This window comes from Nelumbo nucifera, chromosome 1 (assembly GCF_055504915.1).
Source record: "Nelumbo nucifera cultivar China Antique chromosome 1, China Antique-T2T, whole genome shotgun sequence".
NCBI lineage: Eukaryota > Viridiplantae > Streptophyta > Magnoliopsida > Proteales > Nelumbonaceae > Nelumbo > Nelumbo nucifera.
In genome coordinates, this window is record NC_142649.1 from 214,163,751 (window position 1) to 214,191,246 (window position 27,496).

Below are 27,496 nucleotides of genomic sequence, written 5' to 3' on the forward strand. Positions count from 1 at the left end.
CTTCATTTTCTGTAGTATATATGTTTATTCATTTTCGATTTTTTCACTGAATTGGATTTATATTTCTTTGCTATGTTTTCTTGTAGGAGTTTGATTTATTCATTTCTTTGCTATGTTTCACTGATTTTATTTGTTTGTTCTCAACCATATCTTTTGTTATGATTTTTTTTTTTCTTATAGGATCATTATGCATTAAAATGAAAATAGAGAACCCACCTGACCGAAATCCTTGGTTCGTTCTTTCTGAGTTTGTTCCTCTCTAGTTGCTCCTTTTCAGACATAAAAAGTTGAATAAGGGATAATAAAAGGGGGTAAAGAGTATAAAACGTAGATAAGAGTATTTTAATAAAAATAGATATACATTAATTCATAAAAGGGTAAAATAGGTATTTAAAAAAATGGTCATCGGTTTAATGTTTTCCATTGATGGAAGTGAGGTATCTGTCGATTTTTTCAAAAATAAATGGAAAATTTTTGTTAAAATAAAACTATAGAGGAGGTTTTTATGATTGCCAAAAACTTCAGGAGAGGTTTTTGTATTTTACCCTTACTTTTAAAATCTTTTTGTCATCCAGATGTCGGTTTATTACTTTATTAGTACTGAATATGTATCAAATGATTCGGCTTTCACTGTTACACATACGGCACACATCAGCATAACTTTTGTCTCAATTCTAGTGATGCTTAAATTCATGTACTTACAGTGTATAACCATGGTGTCCGAAAAGTTAAAAATGTGCAATCAAAAACACTGTAGAGAGGAGAATCATCATTTGCTTGATTAGTTTCAGAAATAGGTTTGGATTGGATTCAAGTTGAGGCTGACTCTTACAAAACCTGACCAGTTAATGACATAGTGAACTTTACGTTTCTAACTTACCTGGTGAAAACTGAAAACAACCTCTACCCATCCATTTGGATGACAAATTTACCAAATGACCATGATTGAATTTTTCCTTTTATGCTTAAAAAAAACAGAAAAGTACCTTGCTTTCTACAAAGACAAATGCGACTCCATGCATAACTTCTGCAATAAAAAAATGATTAAAAAAAGTAAAATGGATGGAAATCATTCTGGTCAATGACATTCAAATACACAACCAAGGGGTATGGTTTACACTTGCTATATAAACATCAATCAATAATGCCAAGAAGTTGAAAAAAATAAAAATAAAAAGAAGCTGACCAAGAAAAAGCGACCACTATTCTGCATTGTATCTTAATTTGCCTTCATCGTAAACCTTCATTTCAAGTACAATATTCACTTTAATAAGATGCTCTATAAATACAATTCCAGTCAATAACAGGAATTGAAATACAGATAAAGAATATAAATATAAAATGCTATCATCAAAGAATAACTATCTTTCAACTATTGTCCTAAAAAGATGTTCCAATTGTAGACTTTCACATCAAAATCTGAAGCTTCTTCTAGCAAATGTTTCAGTTCTCTTGCACGATGAGCGTCCTTGGCAAGTAATAAAGCAAATCCTCCACCACCAGCACCCAAAAGCTTGTAGCCGCAGCAAAAGTCATCAGCAAATGCAAAGAGCCTGTCTACAAATTCAATGCTGCAGTAAGGATCTAGTTCCTGATGCAACCTCCAAGCTTCCAGCATTATCTCCCCAAGCTCATCTATATTTCCAATCATGAGAGCTTCCCGCCCAATTTTGGCCAGCTCAGCAAGGCGCTTAATACTGGAGATGAGTAGGTTATCACGTCGGAGATATCGGATTACCACCTTTTGTAGGACCTGGTTTGCAAGCCGAACCTGTATGGTGGTTGTGGCATGTACTTTAGACAAAAGTAAATAATCTGTTGCTGATAAAAAAATACATAATTCGATTAAACTGGATCAAAATTTAGGATAGCTAAAATGAACTAGAAGAGGGCATGACAACGATCATTAGCAGACAACTTTTTCTGGTTTCAAGGATTTATAGTATGGTCAAGACTTGCATCAATGGTGCTGGCCACATTAACCCCAATATTTGATTAATTGAGCTTTGGCATCTAATAGACAAGGCCCATGATGCACGCATTTTCCTTATGGGTAAGGAGCAAAATTATTACAATCAGAATGCCCCGTAAAGCATAATATACCAACCTCTCGGTCCTCTCCATGGAAGTACATATTTAATTTTATAGATATCTTTAATGGTTGCAAGAAGAAAATCATGAAATAAAATGTTATATATACTTGAAAACTATATGGCCTTCATATGGGATTCTGGATTAACTACTGACAAATGTTACCATGTAATTTCCTCTTTGGATTGCACTGTAGAAAGTTTAATAAGGTATTCCTGGAATAATGATTTAGGCTTAAACAAGTCTACTTCCTGCTTTAGCATGAAATGTGGTAGCTTCAATCTGCAAGGGGCAAAATGAATCATAGAATCTATGGTAGGGAAAGAAAGGATCTGTGATGGGGATTGATAGTCTCTTTGGTTTCCACGAGGAACCTACCTTTAATCCCATTCTTTGATAATTTTTATAAAGCTTTCAAGGCATCATTTGGCCACTTAAAGACAAATTTCTCAACTTTGAAGACCAATCAAACCAGCCAACTATGTTTTTGTACATACATTTCTGAGTGAAGTAAGTTTCAACTCCAAAGTCATTTTAGGGCCCATGTTATGTTCACTTAAAGTTGGCACTATTTTATTTCCACCAAGAAATTTTGGCATCCTTTTGTCTGATAGGTTACAATAGCACGTGGCAACAAATAACATTTCTGTAAAGCAACTTGACATAAAATCGTTGCCAACTCACTGAAAGGTTGGTATCCTTTCTTAGGTGTTGTTTCTGTTGGTCTAAAGTCTGATGCCTTAAAAGCAAAAAAGCTCTAAAAGAAAGTACTTTGAAAATTAGTTCCTTTTGTTTTATCTGATATTTGAATTTGAATGCAGAGAAAGTTGTTATGAAATCTGAATGTTGAATTCTGAAAATGGTTATTTTACTATTTTGCCCCTGTAGTTGATTATGAAATTGATATTTACGTTATGATAATTAACATTATTATTAATAAAATTTACATAAAATAATAACATAATAATAAAATAATATTACAAGGCCTTGGAATACTACTGCATTTTGGGGACAAAAAATAAGAAGGCTGTCAGATCTGATGTTTGAAGTCTGAAGATATGAGGTAAAAAAATTGCTTTTAAGACATCAGAGGTTGAAAACAGACCAAAAGAACGAGGACTTAGCATACTACTACATTCCCAACATGTAGTAATACTATAATGTAGGGCAGGCTTCTAAACTTCATTTTTTTTAACCATAACTAGTTATGTGATGCATTTTCAGTTATTTTATTCAGTTAGAAACAGAAAAGGCAGTGGTGTACACTAATACAAGGAAATTGGAGACTTACTTGACCCGTAAATACCACCAGCAGTCGTTGCTCTAACTCTGACACCAATTGTGGTGAAGCCACTAGGGGGGTGACTTGAAGCTTTAACGGAATTCCTGGAAAACTTGAAGTAAATTTAATACCTGGGTACAATCCCCCAATTTGATCCTGCCAGCCTCCTCCAGTGCCCATGATCTGCTCCAAGACCAAAACAAGTCTAACAACATGTTCGTTACTTTCATCTCTTTCCATTATTTGAAGAAGTCCTTTAACAACTGCCGCTGCCAATATACTTGAAGTCCCCAAACCACTACCACGGGGAGCATTGGCCCATGTCCTGATATGTAAGCCAGTAGATGAAAGTATCTTGTCATGAATAATACCAGTCACAAGCAGTGCAGATTTGACAAGACGAAATGGATCATCATTATCAAATGGTGAAGTAATAGATGAAGGATCTTCAATATATAACTGATTTTCAGCATCATCAGAAATCAGCACTCCAACCATCTTTCTTGTCTCTATTATGGTGCCAACTGGTAGAGAACCTTCTAGTCTTATTGCCATGTTCAGAACACAACCAGAACGTTCCAAACTCCAGGGAGGAGTATCACTCCAACCCCCAACAAAGTCTACACGGACTGGAAGCTCTACCCTTGCTCTCTTCTGGTAGAAAGAATGGTCAACAGAAGCATTGACATTATTCTCTTGATTTGCAGAAAGAGATATGACATGGGAAGACTCCAAGAGATGATCTGAGGAAAGAAAGTAAGTTTACGAACCAAAATCCATGAAACAATCATAGATAGAATATGAGCTCACAATGTGATAAAATATTCAACTCAAGCACATTCTGGTGAAACAATGCAGAAACTTAGCAGAGAAAGAAATATAAAAAATATTGGTTTATATTTTGCATCATGGGGGAAGGGAAATTTGCAAACTGAGTTAAAACGATTTTTTTTATTTCCATCATTTCTATTATTTTTTCACTTTTTTTTTTGGTAAAGTTATCTCTAGCTGCACCAATTCAGATGTTGTTTCTTCAACATATGCTGCCTCAATTCAAGATGGCACTGCATTCATTGCTCACTCCAATTGGCAGCAATAGGGGAATTGAAATTTTCAACAGCAAAAGAGGTCAAACATGTTTTCAAGTCTCATTTTTATTTACTTATTTTATTGGCAGGTAATATAAGCATTACTATACACAAACAGAAGGATAATAACCCATTTACAACACAGTAAGTATTTCTAGTAACCACGGTCCTAGAGACTCAAGCTAGGGATCATAGTGATACAATTGAAGACAAGGTGTTTTTTTTATAACTAAGGTGGTGTTTGGAACAGTGGCGTGTCCACGAGATATTCTGTTTTGAAATGTGCAACACTTCATCTAGTCGTTAGGTTGCACCGTGGTGTGGACCGAACCACACTATATCGTGGATTGGTCCAAACCACAGGGAAATTTATCATCTACGGTTATTTCTTGTGGACAGATCCGCACTACCATGGAAATTTATTACCACAATGATCCCATGCTTTGCACTCTCAAAGCACAATGTGTTTTACCCTAAAAACATACAACATTTTATCATTGCAACTTATTGATATTTATTTATTAATTATTAAGTTTCAAATATTATTTTTATTAACGTTAATAATTATTTTTAGTCATTATTCATATTATTGATTATTATTAAATATTATTTTTAATATTATCAATTATCATTAATGTTATTACTCATTTTTAATTATTATTAATTATTGATATTATTAGCAATTTACTAATATTTTTCTATTATGTATATTGTTAAAAAATAAAATATTGTTTTTTTAATGATTAACGGCATACAGATCATCTCAAATGTTGTACCTGAGATGCATGGAATCAAAACACAGGGTGTGAACTGAAATGCACCACACCTTACAGAATGCCCATGGAGGTGTGGTGTGGTTCCATCCACACATCTTTGTCCATGGTGCAGAACAACTACCCTGTTGGGGAGTTGTGTGGATGAAAACACACCACCCAATTTCTCATCTACGCTACAGATCACCCCCTAAATTTGGTTTTGATGGGAGGAAAGAAGAGAAGGGAAGGAAACAAATATTCATAAACATTACCTCCAAATCCATATTTTACTGCTGAAGCAGTTTCATTAGCAACTGCAGCCCAAACTTTTCGTTCCATTGTGAGAGATGTTGCTGTTTCTCTACATGCCCGAAGAAGATCAACTTGCACCTGGTATACCCTGCTTTGGGGAAGAATTGTAGAGTCCTGAGCCTGGAGACTGGGACACATGGATAGGAAGTTTTTGCACATTCCAATTCCTGATTCTTCCTTCTGTAGAATTTCTTCACACAACTGAGATAAGTTTCGTCCAAGCAAACCATAGTTAATGCAGGCTTTAGCAATTCCAGCTGCAAGATCTGCTTGATGATTACTGGAAGCAAGGCAAAGCTGGAGAAAGTCTATGGATCTGTGCAATTCCTCCAAACTGACACGGGGTGAACTTCTCCACATTGAAAGCATAGATTGGTCTTTATATTTACTTAGACCCATTAGCCACATTGCCATACTAAGCATCTTAGCATAAGGCAGAACAGGGAATATCTTTGCATTCCACAAACATTTCTCCTTAATATCTGAAGAGCTCCAAATTTCAGTATCATGAATGCCTAAATCTTTCAAGATCCTCTTCCATGGTTTTCCACAAAAAGTTCCATCCCTAGAAAATGATATCTTTGGGTTATCATGAAGTCCGCAAAAGACAATAATTCTTCCTCTGTATCCTACCAAAGGAACTTCCCAAAGACAATGGCGATCTGGAAGCATGAACTGAAGTGAATCTCCCGGTTGCCTATTTTCCCCATCTCCTGGGATATTAACGCCAACAACTATAGACTGAGATCCTATCTGTATTCTGCCTGAGAGTGATGAGTCATATATCATAGAATCTTCCCCAATTGATACCCCTGGTTCAATACTACTTGAGAGAATAACAGCAGATGATGCAATGTCTGATACAGTGGTTGCTGGAATAGAACATAAATGCCTCCTACCTACGAGGTCTGAACCAGACCCACTTAGGTGATCCAGAACCTCACTAGAGGTTCCAAAATGTAAGAATGACAAATCATCTGCAATTAAATAAGGGAAAAAAATAAAATAAGAATAAAACCTTTAACAATGGTTGTTCATTGTAACATAAATCTACAACGTTAACTAGGATACAAGCATAATTATGCATCAAAACATCTGTATATGTGTTTTTCTTTTTTATGAATTTTTTTTGATTGATAACAGAAACTTTTATTAAGAGGAATAGAAAAGAGAAAGTTACAACAGGGAGGGGTAAATTCACATAACCCTCCCTAAAATTAGAAAACAAGTTACAGCAATGCCCAAAAGAGATTAGCTCTTCCCACCCCTTGTTTGGCCAAAGAATCTGCCATAGAATTAGCACTCCTCTTGGACCACTGAAACTGAATTTCCATGTTCTGAGTTAGCTGGTTAATTTTCTTTTTCTCATTTAAGAACTTCTACAGACTTAATTCTTCCTTCTGTAGCCAACTAACAGCCAGCCTAGAATCGCCTTCCACCAGCAATTTTTTAATATTCAGTTCTTTTTTATGAATATCCATGTATGTGTTTATTTGACTTTACGTTTCTTTAGTATAAGAGTAAAAGATTCCTATACTTCAGACCAAGTACAACATACATGCGCAATAACTGAACATTCTTTGATTTCCCAGCCCATTGACCAGTTCTTTTCCCAAAGGGCGATGCTTCAACCAATTGTGTTTAGCAGGTACCCAAGCTGCCACTAGATCTTCATATAGACTCATCTGCAGAACTTTTGAAAAGCCATCAAACACTGATAAGGTCTAACACAGAAACCATGAAAACCAGCATTTAAGTTTGTGAGATAAATAACATAAGTTTCTTTAATTACTCCTAACCTGCAAAAAGTCCCACAAGAATAAAATGACATGAAAATAACATGGAAAATCCAGCTTATGTAACACAACAAAAATAAACTCAGTAATTTACTTGATCTTTGCAACTCATGGAGGAAAACATGGAACTATCCAAATTAAAAAACAGGAGGATCTTGAAATACTTTCAAATATTGATCTTATAAAGAAGAGTGAAAGAACTGAAATGCCTCCACAGGCTGTTGCAAGAGACCCTTAGGCTGTGTTTGGTTTGAAAGAAAAGGTAGGGAATCCTTCGATTCCTACCTTTTCATTCAAACCAAACATAGCCTTAATGAAAATATGATGGGCCTAAGAGCAGAATTACGCAAAGAGAAAGAAAATAACTTAAGTGGAGGTAAAAGCAAAAGAACATATTGAAACCACATCTAATAATAAAAAGATGCAGCAACAATTACTAAAAATTTACTTATGCATCATTTCACCACACAAATCCGTAGACTGAACTGTATGTAAAATATAAGTATCATATGTATAAAATTTGATAGGCTAGTTTAAGTTCACAGAAAATTTATCAATAAAAAGAATTATTAGCTTTCACAAAAATTGTCCCTCCTACAGATTCAATGCAGGGGCTATTGCTTGGTGCAATGGAAATTTTTCAGACTGACAAGCACAAGAAAGTGGATTTGAGTCTCAGAGCAGCTACTTTGTGCAAGAAAATGCCAAATGTTAAATCCACATCCAGACCACCCCTCCCCTGGATAGCTGGGACCAAAAGGGCACAGAAACAGATAAACCCACAAAGCTCACCAGTTTGAGAGCTCAATAAATTGTCTCAGTATAGCAAATAAATTATTCTTTGTCCCACCAACCACTTGAAGCTGCACTAGCTAAACACTAAACAGAACATTATATCCATTAGTGATATAAGTTCTTAAGTCTAACCATCAGATTAAACTGAAGGATGGTAACTTGCCTCTTTTCCACTCTTCAGAAGTTCTGAAATCATTTCTTTAGAAGAACTTGCAATCCCAATAAGCTCCTCCCATGCTTTACCTCTAGCAGCTATTAGTCCTGTATCAAGCAATGTTCTACCATCATGTAGAATTGCCTGGTTCTCAATGAGTTCCTTTGCAGTGGGTTTCTGTAAAAGATTTTCAACTAAACAGAGCGAATATGCTTTATCCAGGGTCCCAGTTTTGGATGCCACAATAACACCATGGTTAGAAGCAATGTCAAGCGTGATAGGAACAGTGATAATACAGGATGCATCCTCTGGAAGAACCAAAGAAGAGGCATCAAAACATGGGAGAACATCTCCAGTCATTATGAATAAGCCACCTGCAAAGATAAATATGTTGCTGCTAGTCAATTTCTACAATATAATAAAAGGATAAATACAGCAAAAGCAAACAATATTCCTAGCTTGCTTGACTCAACCCATTTAACATCAAGACACAAGAGAAATGCTAGTCAAACAGGTTGACCAAACCATATTTGCATAATAAGGGTGTCATGAACACCATGGAACTGCAACACTGTGGGGCATATGTTGCCAGTTATACTTTTAAACACTGGACCCCACATGATGTACCAGACCACAGTGTTCGAAGCACCCCTAAGAAAATAGAATCTGGACAACCCATATGGCTCCTAACATCATTATAAGACCAGATGCATCTTAAAAACAGTTTCTTTCCAACAGGAAGAACTCAGATCTTCTCCCAACAGCACATTTCAGCCTCACATTGAGAACATCTCCAATACTTGTATGTTGTCATTAATGGGGAGATGTTCCCAATACAGGGCTGCAATGTGCTGTGGGATTGGTGTGGGGAGCAGACCTGGACTCCAGCAAAAAGTGTTAACATCCAGCCCCCAGCTGCTCCTTTACATGGTAAGATTAGACCAGGTGGATTCTCTGTGCCTTTACTTCTGTAATTTCTAAGAGGCTCATAACTACTGCAGTGCATGAACTTAAGGAAATAATTGGAAGCAAGATCAAAAGCTGCCAAAAACACAATATAAGGAATTAGAATGGAAGAGCAGTTTGCATTAGGGGGAAGTGCCTTTCTTTTTTTGCTTTCATGACCCTGCATCTTTGTTTTTAATAATTCTCTCTCAAGAATGTGAATATGTGATCATTACTCTCAACCCCTGACAGACTTGACAGAGCTTGAATTGTGTACAAACATGGCAACTTCATTTAAGGACAGTTCATACACCACTGTATTAATTGAAAAGAGAAGTTCACAAACAGATAAAGGAATGAAACAAAAACAGTTCAACTTGAGGTGATTTACTTGTCAGAACTAATGCTAATTTTCATATATGCACAAAAGAAAGGCCACCGACATAGAAACCTTCATTCTTAAAAGCTTGTCTTGCACATGAGGAAATTGCAAGTATATGGTCAAAAAGTAGTGGAACCGGTCCATCAGGATCATCGGCTGCCAAATAAGGCAATGGTAGAAAAACCTTCCCCATTGGATTTGCCCATGGCACCCTTTTGGAATCACCTCCAGCATGAAGCAATAGTATATGCTTTTTGGCAATGAAATTAGCCAATGATTGGGGAGCTACTTCAGATTTAGACCTTATACACGAATCTGAAATTCCTGAACTGCCAGTCTTGGTATCTGCGACCTGTAGATGATACATGCCCAATCAAAGCCAACAACAGAGAAAACTTATGTATCTATATTTGTGCACAGAAAAATGCAAGGAGATATTTGGGATAGGGGAAAAGAAGATAACATTACGATAGAAGTATTAAATATTCTGCATAATTAACATGCAAAATATAGTATCACAAGCGCATATCGTTCAAATGTATTCAAATTATCATCAATTTAAATATTTAATCATTGTTATTGTTGTTGTAGGAACGTGCTGTAGTTTGTCTTTTTTATTGTTTAATCATTACTGTAGGAAGTCCAATGAATCATCAATTCTTCAGCGGATAATTAGATAGCACATTAGTAACAGATTAATTGTTGGGACAAGGCTTACATGATGTTGATGATTAGTTACAGATATTTTTTTTGTAGTAATCAAATTAAAAAAGAGAATACAAAGGAAGGTCACCAGGAATCACCCGAGAGAGAAAAAAATAAAATAAAATTCCACCAGCCTACCAATCCAGCCGTGGACTTTTACTTTGACCCCCTCAAATAATCAACCAATCCTTTCAACAAATCTTATCCCACCCAAGACAAAGTTCCCCAACAATTAACAAATAAACCACACAGAGAACCTGGATTAACCATTAGAACCTATTACCGCATTGAAAGAATCTCCTAAGTTACATAGTATCCAGGAGTTGTATAAAAGATCTAATCACTTCTCGCCTTTATGAAGTATTAGTCTAAAAATGTGGCCTGAATGACATGACCCTAGGGGCTTGAAAGCAAACTCACAACCTTGTCATAGTGATGTAGGACAAGCCAGAGAAACAAAAAGAAGTAGCAATGACAACCAAGAAGTAGCGGATCAACTAGCAAAACAGGGGGTCCATAGGGAAATCTGCTTCTGGGCTCAGTTGTAACTGTAAAAACAAAGTGTTATAGGGATCAAAAACTTTGATTTACAGGGGTAACCGAGACTATCCTTGTTGTAACTGTTTACTAATAAATTAATGAATAAAATTTTCTGTTACTGATCAAAAAGAATGACAACCAAGAAGTATGATACTAATAGATGAAGAAGAATCAAATAAGAAAATCAAAGAATCAAAAGTGAGAGAGAAAGAGATAGGTAATTAGAAGGGAATACTTAGAGAACTTGTAAATCTCTTTTTGAATTGGCATCATTTACATCACTTCTTGAATCAAGGCCTTGGTTAGTGGTGTCAAACCATCAAAAAAAAAACTTGAGAGTCAACACTCAAACAGTATTGAATCAACTCCAGACCAAGAAATGCCAAGAAAAGGTAGACTATGAGAACAAATATTCAACCAACAATGTTCTAACATAAAAAGTAAATTAACTTGAAGACAGTAGCTCCTGCCAAAATCATAAAATGGATTCCTCCAACCCCGAGCATGATCAAATTGAATTTCATTTTTGCATCTTTGGGGAATCCAGAAATTTTTGGAGTTGGGGTGTTACCAGAAATTAAGAAGGAAATATCTTAGCTCCATTCTCTGGGTTGGAAGGGATTTTTTTTATACTAAATGGAAATTCAAATGAAAAGGAAATAAGGGAGAGTAAAACCCCAGGTGACAAATCCATTAAAAAAATCCTGGTGACAAGAGATTACTGAGACAAACAAGAGGGAAAAAACTCCCCACCAACACAGCCCCTTCATCAAACATCTCCAAATCATTTTCAAATAACAGTCACTGTTCTACAAGGATTAAGGCTGACAAAATAACTGCACTACAAGGACACATTGGTGGAAGGAGATTTGCATGTAATCGTTAGATGGCTAAAAAGCAATAAAGCTAGATCATGGAACCAGAAAGCTAGCAATACCATTGTGGATACATTGTAATCATTAGATGGATTCCAAGAACAGCTAATAATGCAGTTGATGGGCTTGCAAAACAAGGGGCAAACAGAAGCCAAATTACTGGGGTTCAACCCCCCACAGTGGGAATTTGAGACCATAATGTAAGATTTGGTAAAGGATAGGGGCAGACCAAATAGGGTATGGGTTGAAGTAGCAAGAAATGATTTAAGTGCTCATAATTTAACAATGGATATGTAATCACCATGGACTCTGACCGGCGGTCTGTCAAGTCTCTGAAGCCAAATTACTTCCATGGTGCTGAGTTTACTTTCTTAGCCCAAGCAATAGGAGGATGGCCATGGAGAGAGAAGAAGGGAGAGAGGGACGAAAGGGTCTTGACTAGTAAGCTCTGAGGACTCTCTTATTGCTTGGGCTAAGAAAGTAAACTCAGCACCATGGAAGTACAGATTTGCATTCAAGGAGATTGATTCTCTTGCTAAAAGATTTAACTCCACTTTTGGATGGCTTAAAAGGATAGGGAATGGACTGGCAGGTACTCTAGCAAAACAGGGAGTTAATAGACCTACTCTATTTTGGGCTAAATTGTAGTTGGCTGTATCATAACAGCGGGATGTTGATCCACATAATCTGGGTTTATTTGTATATCCTAATACTCCGGAGTGCAGAGTAGATAAGAAACTGTAATCTGTTTTTCAATTTAATAAAAAGCTAAATTCTCTTTTTTCTGATAAAAAAAAAAAAAAAACTCCGAGGACTCTCCTGTTTGTGTCTTGCTTGTTTCCCCTTTTAATAGACGGGATCTTAAGGCTATTAGGAAAAGATCCCAAAAGAGACATTTCCTATTAGGAAATGGGATCTTTGTCTTTATGTTGGCTATTAAGAGAGCACCATTGGGGTTTCGTCACATGTCCAGCGAGATCCTTCAAGGACAGAGTTTCCTTTCTCCTAAGGATTCTCGCGTGGAACACGAAAGCTACATCCCCTTATGGCTTTCCCTGTGGCCACGTGTTAAGGACAAGTTCTAGGTCTGACTATGCTCAGGTCTCTGCTCGATCGCCCCCAAGGTGCCTCATCACAGCTTGTTGTGACCAGAAGGGATGTCAATCACCCGCAAGTGGGTGTCACTAGTCTCAAGGTCTATCCTCCGTTCGTTACAGCATGGGCTGCCATTTCGTGTCCATCGCAAGGCAGTAGTAGTATATTGGGTTTGTCTCATACTAGCACTATCATTTTATGTCCATCGCAAGTCTTAGGTGTCACTCATTGCTCATCGCAGGTCCCAGCAGGCATTTCATGCCCATCGCAAGTCCCGGATGGCTCTCTATGCTCATTGCAAGTGTGTGAAGCCTTCCATCATTTTGATAAAGTGTTTCTGTGAGATGTCCCGGTTGGGATTTCTCCGTATGGTTTTCCTTTAACATCTTCGTCGTAGACCTGGTGATGGTAAACTACATGTACTTACAGATATGGCACTAAACATAATAAAATGTTTTAATTAATGATATGTAGTTGGACCCATATAGTTAGGACAAGGCTTAGATGATGATAATGATATTTATCATACATTTTCATGCCTAATAAAATGTTTTAATTGTTACTGATAAAAAAGAAAGTCAAAGTCTTTCCAAGACCATGAATTTGTTTCTATTCTAGCCAAAAACCCTTTCGATCTCAGGCATCTGCACATGTTTGACAAGGAAAACTTAATGCCTCGAATGGAAACATTGAATGGGCTCTCTTTTTGCTTCCAGTTGATGTCCAGTTAAAAGTTATATGGCACTTTGAGTATTAGCTATTTTGCCAATCCTATCAAGTAGTTCTTCTCTTCCAAATGTCTCAAATAATGCATTTTTGTTTCAATCAGTAACTGATCAGAATATTTTTTTAGAAAACAATAGAGAAAGAAATGATGTATAAAGAAATAAGAGCATGATTAACCCTCCTCAAATTAAAATATAAGAGGGCTAGTCCTTCTGCTCCTATCCTCTAGCTAATATACAAACATGGGGGGTTTGATCACCAATGTCTGTCTATGTACTCCCTCTGCAGAGACATAGAGTAGCCAGCAAGAGCATTAGCTAACTTTTGAACATGAAGATTTCAAACTAATTTCTAAAAATCTTGCTCAAATATAATAAAATAGCTGCCAAGGGCCCAATTTCCCAATCCTCATCCAGTTAATGACTTTCTGTAAGTTACCTTTCCACCTCTAGGTTCACATATCCTAAAGAGCATCCCATCCTTAGTCCTTGAAATAAGGAGAGAAGATCAGCCAGTTTGGAGTCTTCAACACCAATAAAACCTGAATAGATCACCCGAATGTCTTGAGAATGGTTTATAAAATATCCAACAACACCTGAATTACCAGGATTCAATAGGGTCAGAAATGAAGTCATTCAAAGAAACCTAGGGGTTAGCTCTAATAGGTGATAAAATGAGAGAAAGTAGACTAAGATGGTTTGATCACATGCATAGAAATCTACAATACCCATAAGAAGAAACAGTCTGTTGCAAGTTGAAGGGGCTAGAAGGGCTCATAATTTAACAATGGAGATGGCACTAAAACTGAAAAAGAACAGAATGGTAAAATAGGATTCATGTAGACGATCCCATATAGTTGGGACAAGGCTTAGATGATGCCGCCCATTCTATTGGATGTCAAAGCCACTGCTTGCTATCATAAGATGTTATTTGTGGTGAACATCATAAACTCCACTAAATGCACTTTGGATTTAAATTTCATAAAAACCAAGGTATCGATACACCCTGATACAACGGAAGGGGCGAAATTTTAAGCATTATTTAACATTTAAAACAGTTAATTTTGGGGTTAGCCTTAAAAAAGGCGTATTGGCAGGTGGCAGATATGCCCAATACAAGGCTTATTGTGTTGATACTTTGAACCTTGGTAAAGACAACAATATTTCCTTTTTTTCTTAGTTTCAGGTGTTTTGAGTAATTGGAAAATTGGAAAAGAGATTGCACATATCCCAAGATTGATGAGATGCAACATTTTCCTTTATTTTGTATTTTTATTGGTTTTCTTTATTCCAGTTTGTGGCTTATTAGAAGAGCTGCATTGTTGTCGTTTTTTCTTTTAAAAATTTCTTGAGTATTTCCAAGTGTGAAAAAAAAAATCTTGTAGCTAATCTATTTAAGGCAATTATCCATCTAGGGAATAGTATAAAAAGCCTAATTGAGGAATGAAAATATGATAAAGATGTTATCATTTCTCTTATAATTCAGCTCCTTTTTTTGGAGGAAATACCCTTTGCATGTGCAATATGCAAGTACGCGTCATTATGCCCTTGTTATAATATCGAAAGTCATATCATTACCTCCAATTAAGTAAAACATTTGCTAGATTTGTATAAATAGAAAATGACTACATGGTAAGAATCTTTGACCTTACCTAATAGAAAATCTCAGTAATGAGAGCTATAAAAATTAAAGAAAAAAAATCAAATGTAGAAAATTGTTAAACTTTGTCCAAAATGAGCTTCTGCTTGAGACCCATTTCTTCGGAAGAGATTTGAGAGTCTTTGTCGAATCATGTTGGGTTAACTAAAATAAAAACGCAAATAATGATAAGAGATGGTAACTGGAGTACCTCTGACTCTGAGTCGACACCTAAGTTCTGAAAATGCAGGGTGAGAGCATAAATGGCGTTTAGCGTAGCAGCACCGGAGCCGATGCGTGCACCCTCCGGATCGGGCACAGCGAGAGTAACGGTTGATCTTGCAATCCGGCCCATCCGCTTGGCCCGCCTGAGTTGCCATTCATAGAGCTCGGCCTGTTCAGGACTGGCAGCAGTAAGGACGATTGCATCCCAAGTCGGAACCCTAGAAGGGTGTCGAACCGATAACCTCAAATGGTACCATGACTTTCGTAGGACTGTCGCCAAATCTCCCCTGTTCATCTTCCTCAAGGATCCCTTATCTCCATTAGTCTCCATGTTTAACTCTCTAGCTCTAGGTTCGTTGTAGAAACCGCAATTAGACACTAACCAACCATCCCTCTCTGTTCCCCTTGGTTCGTACCCGCCACTACAACCAAACTAATGGCAAGGTCAAACTCAGCAGTTAGCAGTAAGCAGATGAGCAACCGCAGAAAGCTGAGAGAGAGAGAGAGAGAGAGAGAGTCACAATAGGTGCCTTCGTGCCTACCGACGAAGCCGTCGTCATTCGTGAGAGTTGAGACATCCCATCACCACCCTCTTGCGGAAGAACACGTGTGACGTGTAACGCGGTTAACAATGAATGGAATATTAACACCCATGGATCCATCGAGACTCGAGAGCCATAAGCATTTATAAAAATGAAAATGGATGAATCGTCGTCGAACACACCCTACCCTGATTTCAGATATCCAATTTTACCCTCTTAAAATGATAAAATGATTGAAATGGTCAAGACATCCTCATTTTATATTTACAGGATTGTCCCTTTTTAACACACGCGGCACGCCCCTCACAGGGTGGTTTCTTTTGAACATTCCCTCTTTGCCCTTTGTTATTTCCCCCAAACATTCGTTTGAGGCATTACTTGAGACATTTCAACGACTATTTGTTGGATAAGACGAATCAAGCCCATTGGCTTCAGGCATTACTTGATTATTGGAGGGAATGCATTAATTTGGAGTTGGTGATAGAGCATAGTTCAACGACTATTGGTAGGGTAGGACGACGAATCAAACTCCTTGGCTTCATACATTACCTGGTAAGTTTATGTTTTTATTTAGTCATGCATGTTCTTAATTTATTGGAAGGGAAAGTCTTAATTTATGGTTGGTTGGTGAAAAAATCTAATTTTTCGAGTACATACGTAATTAGTACGTACAAAACAATTTGAGAAAAGGTATTAGTACGAAACAATTTTATCAACTTATGTACTACTGTTGTATGCCCATATTATTTGGGGAAAAGAAAAACAAAACATTTTAATTCTCTAAAACATCAAACAAAAGAAGTGATGGCAAGGTTTCTGGTAAAACTACAACTATAATCAGGTCAAATTTAAACCAGATCCAATCAAATCTGAACCCAATCTGATTGATATTAAACCCGAATCCCCCTTTAGTGTTTGTAAACTAAAGAATTAACAAGTTTTTAAAAAAGTAATCACTTTCTATGCATATAATAACTTAACTGTAGGGTGTTTTCTGCCAAGTCATTCTATAACCAGATTGTTTGGTTTGCTACTTTCAACTCCTGCCTAACCAAGGAATTAAAATCCGATTAGTAGTAAGGGAGTAAATTTGGTTTGGTTTGATTATTTTTCTTTGCCTCTAGTTTCATTAAAAGAAGGAATAATTTGATTAAAGAATTGGAACAAGGAATAAGAACCACTTTGCTGATATTTTCGAAACAACAAAAAAAAAGGAAAATGTCGTAAAAGGAACGGTGAAACTAAGAGGATTATCATGTCTAACCCCAATTATACCTGGCAATTTGGTTGGGTGGATCGAATTCGGGGTTGAGTTAAGATACTTCGGGTTGATTTCAGGTTTGATTGAATTTTGAGTTGGGTTGGTAAATCATAGACCCTAACCCTAAATGTTCAAATTAGGGTTGATTCATGGGTCATTTTAGATCATTCCAAAAAATAGTTGAAATTTAAAAAAATAATAATAATAACGAAAGATCCATGAAAAAATACCAAAATTAACCTTAGAATTCCAAAAATAAAATAAAAACTTGAACATTTAACAATTTAAATAGTGGAAACTTCTAACAAATACATAAATACTCCCAATTAGACCTGAGAATTAGGTCAATATGTTGACCCATGACTGGGTTAGGTCATTCTCAAATTCAAGTAGCTAAATATGAGATCCTAACCCTATTTTTTCAAATTAAGTTAAGTCGGTTTGTGGGTTGGGTCAACTTTTTTCCAAGCCTAACCCCAATGACCAACCTACAATTAATTTGGAGAGAACTTTACAAATTTAAGTGGAGAATATCTCGAAGAAATTTTTGGGGTTCAAAAAGCAAGAATTCATGGGATAAATTTAGGAAACAAGAATAATAAATTCTTTCATACTGTGGTGGTAAGGAAAAATGAATACTATTTTTAAAGAGACTTTCATAGTCTTGATCCCCCAAAACAAAGAATCCTGAATCAATCAACAACTACAAACCCATTTGCATGTGCAATGTAATTTATAAGACAATATCCAAGATTTTGGTAAATCACATAAAGCATTACCTAGATGGTATCATTTCCATGTATCAAAGCACCTTTGTTCCTAACAAACAAATTAATGATAATATCCTTATTGCCCATGAAATTATTCACTCAATGAAGAAGATGGCTTATAAGGTAGATATAGAGAAAGCCTATAATAGGCTTGAATGGAATTTCATTGAGCAAATTCTTCCTAAATTTGGGTTCCATAAGAAATGGATGGACTGGACTATGGCATTTGTCAGCACCCAATTTTTGCTCGGTCCGTCGCTTAAACCCCCAATTCACCCCGACCATTTGATCAAACCCTTCCAATCTCCTTAAAACACCAAAAAAAAAACCGATTTTCATACAATCATACCTAAAGCCCTCAAATCCATAGTCAAACTTATCTGATACCAAATTGATGGCCCTGATCGACCCTCATTTACACATCTACCCATAGATCAGACACTACCACTAAACTTAAATTCCTCCGTTTACCCTCTCATCAAGCAAAAATTCCATTCTAAGCCATCTCATTGGCCTAAACACCCACAACCCAGATATCCCTGATCCAAGCACATATGAAACAATCAGACCGTACAATTGAGCCCTAGACACACCAAAACACCTGCTTATGAAGTTTCAATCCAAGACTCTCCCATTTACCCTTCCATCAAACCAAGATTCCATTTTGAATCATCTCATCGACCTAAATTCCTACAATCTTGACCACCCTAAACCGCCACCAGATCCTCGATACCTTAAAATACTCACCTGTAAAATTTCACCCAAAACCACCTCTGTTTACCCCTCCATCGCAACAAGATTCCAATTCAAAGCTCCAAATTGACCAAATGAAACCCTTTCCAGATCTGCCCAATCTAGGCCTAGTTAGGCCAATCCAACCCTACCAATCAACTCAGAATGTCCAAAAACCCCACCCTATGAAATTTCATCCAAAAATACCTTCATTTACCCTTCCATTTAAAAAGATTTCATTTTGGCCAATCTCACTAACCTACACATGCACGACCCCTCTTCGCGGTCAAACCCATCTCAATCCTCCATTTTTTGGCCAAAAAATCCCCACCATTGAACCAGAATCCCCGATTTAACCCCTTTTGACCCATATATTTTGAAATTGCAAAAATGCCCCTCGAGACCCCTAGAATTACGAAAATGCCATTAACCCTATTATAAATACAAGCTAAGTAGGGGTGTTCATGGATCGGGTTGGGTCGGTTTGAGGTCAGTTTACTTATTGACTAAACCGAAACCGATCGACCCTGAAGCTAGAAGTGCCAATGAGCCGAGCTTTTCACGAGCTGCTTGAGCTCGACTCGGCTCGGCTCGAATCCACCCCTACCTGAAGCAAAACCAACCCAAACATGAAGGATCAATTTGGGTTGATTTATTGGTTTAGTCGATTTTTATATATATTTTAAACTAAAATGTCTATTTATATTTATGTTTATTTTTTTTAGTTTTTATGTAAATCAAAATATATATTTAAATCAATTAGTTTTTTATGCAAAACTGATTTTTTTGTCAATATATATTTAAGTTTATATAAAACTAAATTAAATATTGTACCATTGTATTATATTTTTATTGGTTTTACATTTTTAGATTTTATCATAAATAACAATTTTTTTTAAGTTCAAACAAAACACAAATAAAATATATCAACATTTAACATAGTATAAGGTAAACCGAAACCGAATCGAATTGTGGGTTTATTTTCTCATACAAATCGAAACCGACCGGTGGTTTTGAAAAAATAACCATTGGGTCGGGCCGGTTTCACATTTAATGTGAACACCCCTAAGCCTAACTTTTCTGTTAATTCCCTTCCCGTTCGAACCAAAACCAGAGAGCGATAGCAAAGCTACTCCGATCTCCCTATTCCCGACCACATCCCATACTCCTCTCTCTCTCTCTCTCTCTCTCTCTCTCTCGTTTTTCATCCTTCTTCTTTTTCTCCTCCTCATTCCACCATTGAAGGGGCCGAATTCAAAGAGAAAGACCCTGTTCATCTTCTTCGCTAGCTGCAACCGAACAGCATCGGCGGCACCCCTTTATCTTCGGCTATTTTCTCCCTTTTGTCCCTCTCTCTCCTACTCCGTTTTTCATTCTTTTTTTTCATTTCTTCCTAATCTCGCTTTCCTCTTGGTCTCACCCACCCTATTCGAATGTTAGGAGATCACCGCTGTTGCTGTAACTTCCAGCAACGGTGATCTACTCTCTCTTCTACTTCTCTCTTCTCCTATCTCCTTCTCTCTCCCCCTTCCTTCCCGATTCGCTACTATTTCACCATTTTCCCTTTTATTTTATTTTATTTTTTTGTTTGTTTCAGTCATTGTTCGTTTTCTTGACGAGAATAGAGAACTAGTAGCGGCAGTCCTCCAGTTTTTTGTTCTCGTTCATCGGCCAAGGAGAAAGGGCGATACCCGAGAAGCATTTCGGCTCCCCCAATCCTCTGTTATCTAAGTTGGACTGAAAGTTTGCAGCAGCGTTCATCTTCTCTGCATCTTCCGTCAACCTCTCTGTGTTCGGTCATCTTCATCCCATCAGAGCAGAGTTTAGATAACATTCGAACGCCGGCTCTTGCATCCACAAATATCCCAGTTGCAAATCCCCCGAGGATCTCCTCTCTTTGACTGCCAACCATCAGAGATTACAGCAGACGTAATTTTCCTCTGTTCGTCGATTTTTTCTCAGGCCAGACATATTGCATAAGCTCTCCCTCATTAGTCTCTTTCTTCATTTTATTTTCTTAAGTTTATTTGTATACTTGCTGCAACCGGCATCTGGCCAGGAATTGACTACGCTGGTGATGAAGTTATGTTGAATCAGCAAGATCAGTCGATTAAGTATTGGTTTGTTACCTTTTGTCCATGATAATGCTGCTGATTATGCATACAGATGTGAATTTGTCTCATTGTTTTTCTCTTTTTTATGCTTCTTTGAATATTAAGTCCCGACTAAAAAAAAGGAAGACGACAAATTGCATATTCCATTGTGTCTTTGTTTATTTACTTCGTTATAGGTGATTTCGGATGTATCTAGAACCTGTCCAGAGGGTTTCACAGTTTTCTATAAGTCGGTGGTAGTTTATTCCTTTATTATTGCTTTATGAGTGTGCGCAGCCTGATTGATTAATAAGTTAAAAACAGAGATGGTTTTTTAATTTGAATCAGTTTAACTATTCTCCGACGGTTTAAGAGGTTTAAACTTCCTCTCTTATCTAACCATTCTACTGAATCCGAAGGTGGGGGATTTGATAGAAAAGGGGTAAGGGAGCAATTTTCCACCTTTTTGCTCTCACCTCTATCCAAAAGGGGGTTGGTTTGTGAGTATGGAAGGGAACATCTTTTTGAGCTAATGGAGGATGTGGGTCTCTGACTCAGATTGAAATTATGAAAAAAAGAAAAAGATAAAAAAGAAAAAACAATAATGCAATAAATAAATTAAATAAGTCCTCTTTGTTGGTATTTTCAATTTGTTACTTTCTCTATCATTGTTATGTTTTTTATTAATTATGTATTTGCGGTCATACTTGTTTAGAATGCCATTTGGACCACTATCTGGAACAGGAAGAGGGGTGCCTAACCCCTTCCCTCTCCCATCCGAGTCTTATCTGGACTAGTTTAGCTGTATGCCCCAGGCTTAGGAGTCACTATTAAAACAAAACGACTATAAAAATCATTCTCAAAATTTCCATCACCTCCATTTCCATAACTTATGGGTGGCGACTCCATTTCAGCCCCAAGTGAGTCATTTTCCAATGCTCACAGACCGGAGACTCCACTGGGTATTTTTTGGACCATAGGTGGGATCCACATGGGGCTGTTTGGCTTTATTATAACTTCTTGAATATATGGATGCTTTTACGTTATTTCTTTTAGTTATATTAATAATTGCTTTATTTCTGATGTATTCCATAATTATCTACTGCTTTATTTCTATTATTGCGTCTATTCACATTTTACACACATCATCTTGCATTAGATTTAGAATCCTCTTGTCCTATTAGGAGAGGGTCCTACTAGGGACCCGGTGAGGCCGGTGGAAAGCTCTCAGTCAGTCATCAACCTGAGAAGTTCGTATGGGTGGAGGTTTGCAAATTGGTGACCTCAGCCATGGATCTAGGTGTCACACTCCAACCTCATGCATCACACTCCACAGGTCAGCCTTGTTAGCTATGCCCCTTGTGGGGTCCACATAAAATAATAACCTAAAATAAAAATAAAAAATAGATAAAATTCAAGAGTGCAATAAACTAAAATAGAAATAGAACAATAGGATAAGATATATAAAAATTAAAAAATTAAAAAAATCATTAAAAAATGAGATAAAAGGGCTAGGAAGGTTAGGCATAAATAAAAAAATATAAAATTAAAAAAATAAAGAAAATATTAAAATTAAAAAATCAAAAACCAAAAAAAAGAGAGAAAAAAAGAAAAGAAAAAATAAAAGCTAAATAAAGAAAGAAAAGGCAAAAAGGAAAAAATTATGATAATACAAAGAAAAAACAACAAAGAAGAAAAAAATCAAATCAAAGTCAATAAAAAGGAATGAGAGAATCATGCCTTGATAGTTCCTAAGCACGTTGAGGTAGTAGTTCAAGATAAAAAAAAATAAAAAAAAGGTAACAAAATATAGGATATCATAAAGGAGGCAATAAAAACTAATTTAACGGGAAACAGAAGGGTAGAAACAAGAAAAGAGTGGGAAGAGAGAACATTGGCAATTGCATTCTAACTACTTTTGTTCATGGTGATAAGTTGCAGGTCATGGTTTCAGGGTTGTCCTATCTGTATATGTCAACAAACCCATGTTTGATATGAATTTCGACAACAATCTTAAATTCTATTTTTACAAAGCCTTGTCTACCCTTATCTTCATTTTGGTGGTGCAGCTCCACTTGAAGTCTCCTTTGCTTAAGGGACGTACTTCTGTTTCAATTCCATGCTTGTGACAACAATTTTATATTTGAGCTTCCACTCTCATCATTGTCTTGATCAAGATATCACCTCCAGATTCAGCCTCACTTTGGTTTTCTAGATCATGTAATGGGTAGCAAGTTTTCTATTGAGGCTTTGGTTTCAAGTTGATAACCATCACATAGTCATGGTATCGGTTTGTTGGGCTTAGATTGAACTCTAGATAAGTATCAGCACTATTGGTTTCCATATTAATGTTGCTTTGTTGTAAATTATCTTCTAGGATCTGGATTCCAATGAATGAGTATCAATCTCATACACTTGCACAATCTGAGTTTTATATCACTCTGCAGCTTCTAACTCAATATTCCATGTTGGTCTGATCATTTTTCAAGTGAATGTTTAGTGGATGGCACTGATACCATACATGTAATTCAAATTTTGAAGTTCTTTTTTATGTCTTCTGATCAGTTTGAGCAGCCTTCTAACGGATTCATAATACAGCGGTGGTATTATACTTGTGCAGTGCTTTTGTTCTTAATTGATGCATATGTAGTGAATTTTCAATTTGAATGCCAAACAAAGTGGTGATGGCTAGTATTGTGCATCTCTGAATTTTGATGGAAAATATTCTATATTCTAGATTCTAGATTCAAGTTGATTGCGTAGCGGGTAGTGTCAATACCCTGCATTGGCATGGCCTAAATGTTAAAGGAACCATTCTGATGATTTACTTTACTTCAATAAGATTGAATCCATGGCAAACAATAGCAATACTCTGTATTTGCACGTGTTGAGCAATCATCTGTGTGGCCAAGTTTCTAGGTTGAAGTCATAGCAGGTATTGGTAACATTATGTGAAATTGAATAATATGAATTTAATGGAATCCTTTACTTGCCTTTTGGTTTTAATATTCTGTTCTGGTTTTTAAATAAAAACTAGGGCATTAAGAATTTGCATGGTTTGTATTTTGCTTGAATCATCCTCTTAGTTGTGGACTTGGCCATTTGTTTAGGTTTAACCCAATTTCAAGCTGAAGTTTTAACAGGTGGTGGCAGTACCATGGTCTTACATGATCTTAATGGGAAAGAATCAAGCTCTTGGTCACAAATTCAATATCCACCGATTCAGCACCAATTTCGAGGATAGAATTACAATGAGCCAAAATGGTTTGGGCTAAGCCTTTTGAAATCAATCTGGAGAGGAAGAGAGGCCAAATTTGCTAGTTAATACGAACTTGCTATCTCCTCCATTGATTGACAAGGAGTTCACAGAGGGTTCAGTTCTGTCATTGATTATGGGTTTTGTGGTTGAATGATTCAATATGATGTTATATAGCTGTGATAATCTCTCTTTATCTTCTTGGATGCTCCATAAACAAATAGTTTTTGTGCTTCTTTGACTCTTTAAATAAGGTTTGTTGTGACTAATTGCACAATTTGTTTTACATTGATGCATGAGCTTGTTCATGTTGTATATCATCTTTTATGCGTTTAGGAACCTATTTCAGGAGTAAGCATACTTAGGGCCATATGGGCTTAGAACCCAGTAAGGCCATTTCATGGATGGAGGTTTGAAGACCTGTGGTTTTTGCAACCATGGGATCTAGGTGTTACCCCCTAAACTCATACTTCTTGGCTGAGACTCTAGGAGTCAATCACCACATGTGCGATTGGCTACAAATAAAAAAAAAAGAGATAAAGAGAAAAAAGACAACGAAGCATAAAATGTAAAATGATAAAAAATAAAAAAAAAATTCAAAAGAAAAGAAAGAAAAATCCAAAATCCAAAAAAAAAACAAAATACAAAAAAAGGGGGAAAAATCCAAAATGCAAAGAAAATGCAAAAAAAAAAGAAGAGAAACCCAAAATCCAAAAGAAGGAAAAAAGACAAAATACAAAAAAAGAAGAAGGAAAAGATAAAAAAAAAGAAAATGAGTAAAATTATTATAAGGCATTAAAAAACAATAATAATAAGTAAGATAAATAATAAGAATAATAAATTAAAAGAAAAGAAAAAAGGATGAGGATGATCCAAATTTCTTTGAGTTTTTTTTAATTAACCAAAGTTTTGGGAAATGTAATAAATGTGATACCAAACAAAAAACAAAAAAATAATAATAAAATGATAAAAAATCAGGTCATCATAAAAAATAAAAAGAAGAAAAAAAGAGGAAAAGAAGAAGATGTATGCAAAGGTAAAATAAGAAAGTAAAGCCAAGGAAAATAGAAAAGTACAAACAAAAATAGACAAAAAAAGAAGAAAAAAATTAATTAATTAAAAAAAGAAAGAGAAAGAAATGAAAGGTACTCAAGGTAGGACATAGAAGAATAAGCAAAATATGAGACAATGGTGCACAGTGATCTAATTGATGTCCTTTTTCAGATGAGGTTATTCTTGAAGATGCAGAATTCAGAAAACATTGCGGTTCGGCCCAAATTCTTTACTATGTTTGAAGTTCCTCCTAAGACTAATTGCATCTTTCAAGTGGCGGTCCCGCCAAACATAAAGACAATAGTGCCGACTCATGTCCCTTATAGTGACTACCTCCATCTCCAAGAAAGATTGAATGAAATGTCTATTAAGTTGGATAGATTGGAAGATGAGAAATCCTAAACGTTCAATCTACTCCCACATGGGAACCCAACCATCTTTCCCTCCTGCTAGGGCTACAAGTCAGGCTGGGTTAGGTCTGGTTGAGGCCAATCCTAGCCCAACCCTAAGTTCTAAACCCCCAACCCTAATCCTAATCCAATTCGACCTTTAACCTAACCTACCCAACTCTAATTAAATTCATCCAACTCTAACCCAACCCAAAGTCAACTTCGGGTTGGGCCCAACCCAACCTTCTTCTCATCCCTTAAAATCTCGTAGAACTTCTTAATCTCAGATCTTAACTCAACTTTCACTACATATATCAATCCTATGTTTTATTAGTATTTGTTTGTTGATGTTTTTATTGGTTCTTTAAGTACAAAATTAAAAAAAAAAAGTGTTTGAAATGATTATAGTTTATTATGAGTTATAGCTTATAATAGATTTTTATGGGCAGTAAGCAATGAGTGGCAAACAACAAAGAGGAGATAAAGAATAAAATATTCAAAAAAACATAAAAAATGTTATTAAGGTTTTGGTATTTCCAATTAGGATTAAGTGAAGTGATTATCTTAAAAGAAATAAATGATAGTATGTAGTAGGGGCTATACAACTATCATGCATATAAACAAATCAATGTATGATATCATATATACAACATATATTTATATATGATATGCACTATAGAGTCGGGTTCGGGTTGCCCAAGTTGGGTTCATAAATTTCAACCCTAACCCGAGCATCAACCCAACCCGACTTTTTCGAGTTGGGTTAGGGTTGGGTTTGGGCCAACCCGACCCAAGTTGCAGCCTTACCTCCTGTATCCTATACCTTAGGACCCTCCTCATCCCAAAACCCTGCACCTATTCCAGGAACAACATACTGGTCACCACCCTTTGTCTTTACTACAGGAACCAAATAGACTCATCAGTCAAGGACATTTCCTGCCCATAACTTTGAGAATTCAACCATACTCAACTCACTGCTGCATGCTCAGGAGAAGAGAATTTGAATATGACTGTCGTGCAATCACCACTCCAAGATTCCTTTAAGATTGAATTAGAGTAGATGAAAGATGAGTTGAAGGGGTTGAAAGAAGTTCAGAACTTGGGAGTTATAGATTTCAAAGAGTCCCTGATGCAGAATTTCCTACCAAGTTCAAGATATCAGACCTTGAAAAATATAACGGGAAGAGATGTCCATAAACCCATTTGAATACCTTCAGTAGTGATATGTTTCAATATGGCTCAAACATGAAGTTACTCATTCAGATGTTTTAGAAGAGTCTTACAGGGAGTGCTAGGACTTGGGTTGCAAATCTAGGGGATGAAAAGAAAAGGATTGTGAAAGGTGTTTCAAAGGCATTCTTAGACCAATTTTCTTACAATATGGAGTTGGCACCTGATCGACTAGATCTCGAGTCTATGACTCAGAAGTCAGGAAAAAGTTTCTTGGATTATGCATATCGGTGGCGTGAAATGGAAACTAGATTATGACATCTGATGCCAAAGGAAGAGATGGTGCGGTCGTTTATCAAGACGTTAAAGGATCCACATCATACATTGTTGATTGCACAACCTTTGAAGGATTTTAGTGTCGTCATGAAGGGAGCTGTTAGAATCGAAAATGCTCTTAAGAAGGGTTGAATCAATTTGGTGATGGTTCTTAAAACTTCACCATTGCTTGGGAAACCTTCACCTAAGCATTAAGAGGAGAATGAAGTGCAAGCCATATTTGCTTTTGACTCTCAGGTACCTCAAGCCCATTATCCAAAAAATTACAAAGTTGTAGTCTATCCCAAATCTTTTCAAACCAGTTGGACCACCCCTAAGCAAACATATTATCCCTCACTCGCACAAGCACAAAATATCTCCTACCTCCTATAATCCCGATCACTCATCAGTCTCTTCAAAAGGAAAGAAGAAAACTCTCTCCTATACCATGTCCTCATTCTCAACTGCTCCTTACTTTAGTTCAAGGTGGATTTTTGCAATTGATTACATG

General features: G+C 36.4%; 1 protein-coding gene and 1 long non-coding RNA gene across 4 annotated transcripts; one reads left to right on the forward strand and one right to left on the reverse strand.

Annotated features, from left to right (window-relative positions):
• Window positions 1-1,182: 1,182 nt before the first annotated feature.
• On the reverse strand, window positions 1,183-16,059 carry FKGP (L-fucokinase/GDP-L-fucose pyrophosphorylase). 3 transcript variants are annotated; one of them, XM_010269198.3, is made up of 7 exons: window positions 15,391-16,059; window positions 9,670-9,952; window positions 8,283-8,647; window positions 7,087-7,213; window positions 5,489-6,505; window positions 3,383-4,116; window positions 1,183-1,771 (listed from the first exon to the last, which is right to left on the reverse strand). In XM_010269198.3, the coding sequence occupies exons 1-7, from the start codon at window positions 15,733-15,735 to the stop codon at window positions 1,373-1,375; spliced, it is 3,270 nt and encodes a 1,089-aa protein (XP_010267500.1). In that variant the 5' UTR covers window positions 15,736-16,059; the 3' UTR covers window positions 1,183-1,372. The 3 variants fall into 3 exon arrangements, with proteins under 3 accessions (XP_010267500.1, XP_010267502.1, XP_010267503.1); XM_010269200.3 differs by lacking the exon at window positions 15,391-16,059 and having other exon boundaries at window positions 9,662-9,782; XM_010269201.3 differs by lacking the exon at window positions 15,391-16,059 and having other exon boundaries at window positions 9,610-9,747.
• A 3,603-nt stretch (window positions 16,060-19,662) lies between these two features.
• On the forward strand, window positions 19,663-24,505 carry LOC148804491 (uncharacterized). Its single transcript, XR_016081051.1, has 2 exons — window positions 19,663-20,183; window positions 20,307-24,505. It is a non-coding gene; the product is annotated as an uncharacterized LOC148804491 (long non-coding RNA).
• Window positions 24,506-27,496: the final 2,991 nt, after the last annotated feature.

Excerpts from the sequence above, each read along its gene's own strand:
- FKGP (XM_010269198.3), bottom strand. The coding sequence starts at position 15,735 with ATGGAGACTAATGGAGATAAGGGATCCTTGAGGAAGATGAACAGGGGA. Across the intron at positions 8,648-9,669 it reads ACAAGCTTTTAAGAATGAAG|GTGGCTTATTCATAATGACT; the intron begins GTTTCTATGTCG and ends TTATCTTTGCAG. Across the intron at positions 4,117-5,488 it reads AGTAAAATATGGATTTGGAG|ATCATCTCTTGGAGTCTTCC; the intron begins GTAATGTTTATG and ends TTCTTTCCTCAG.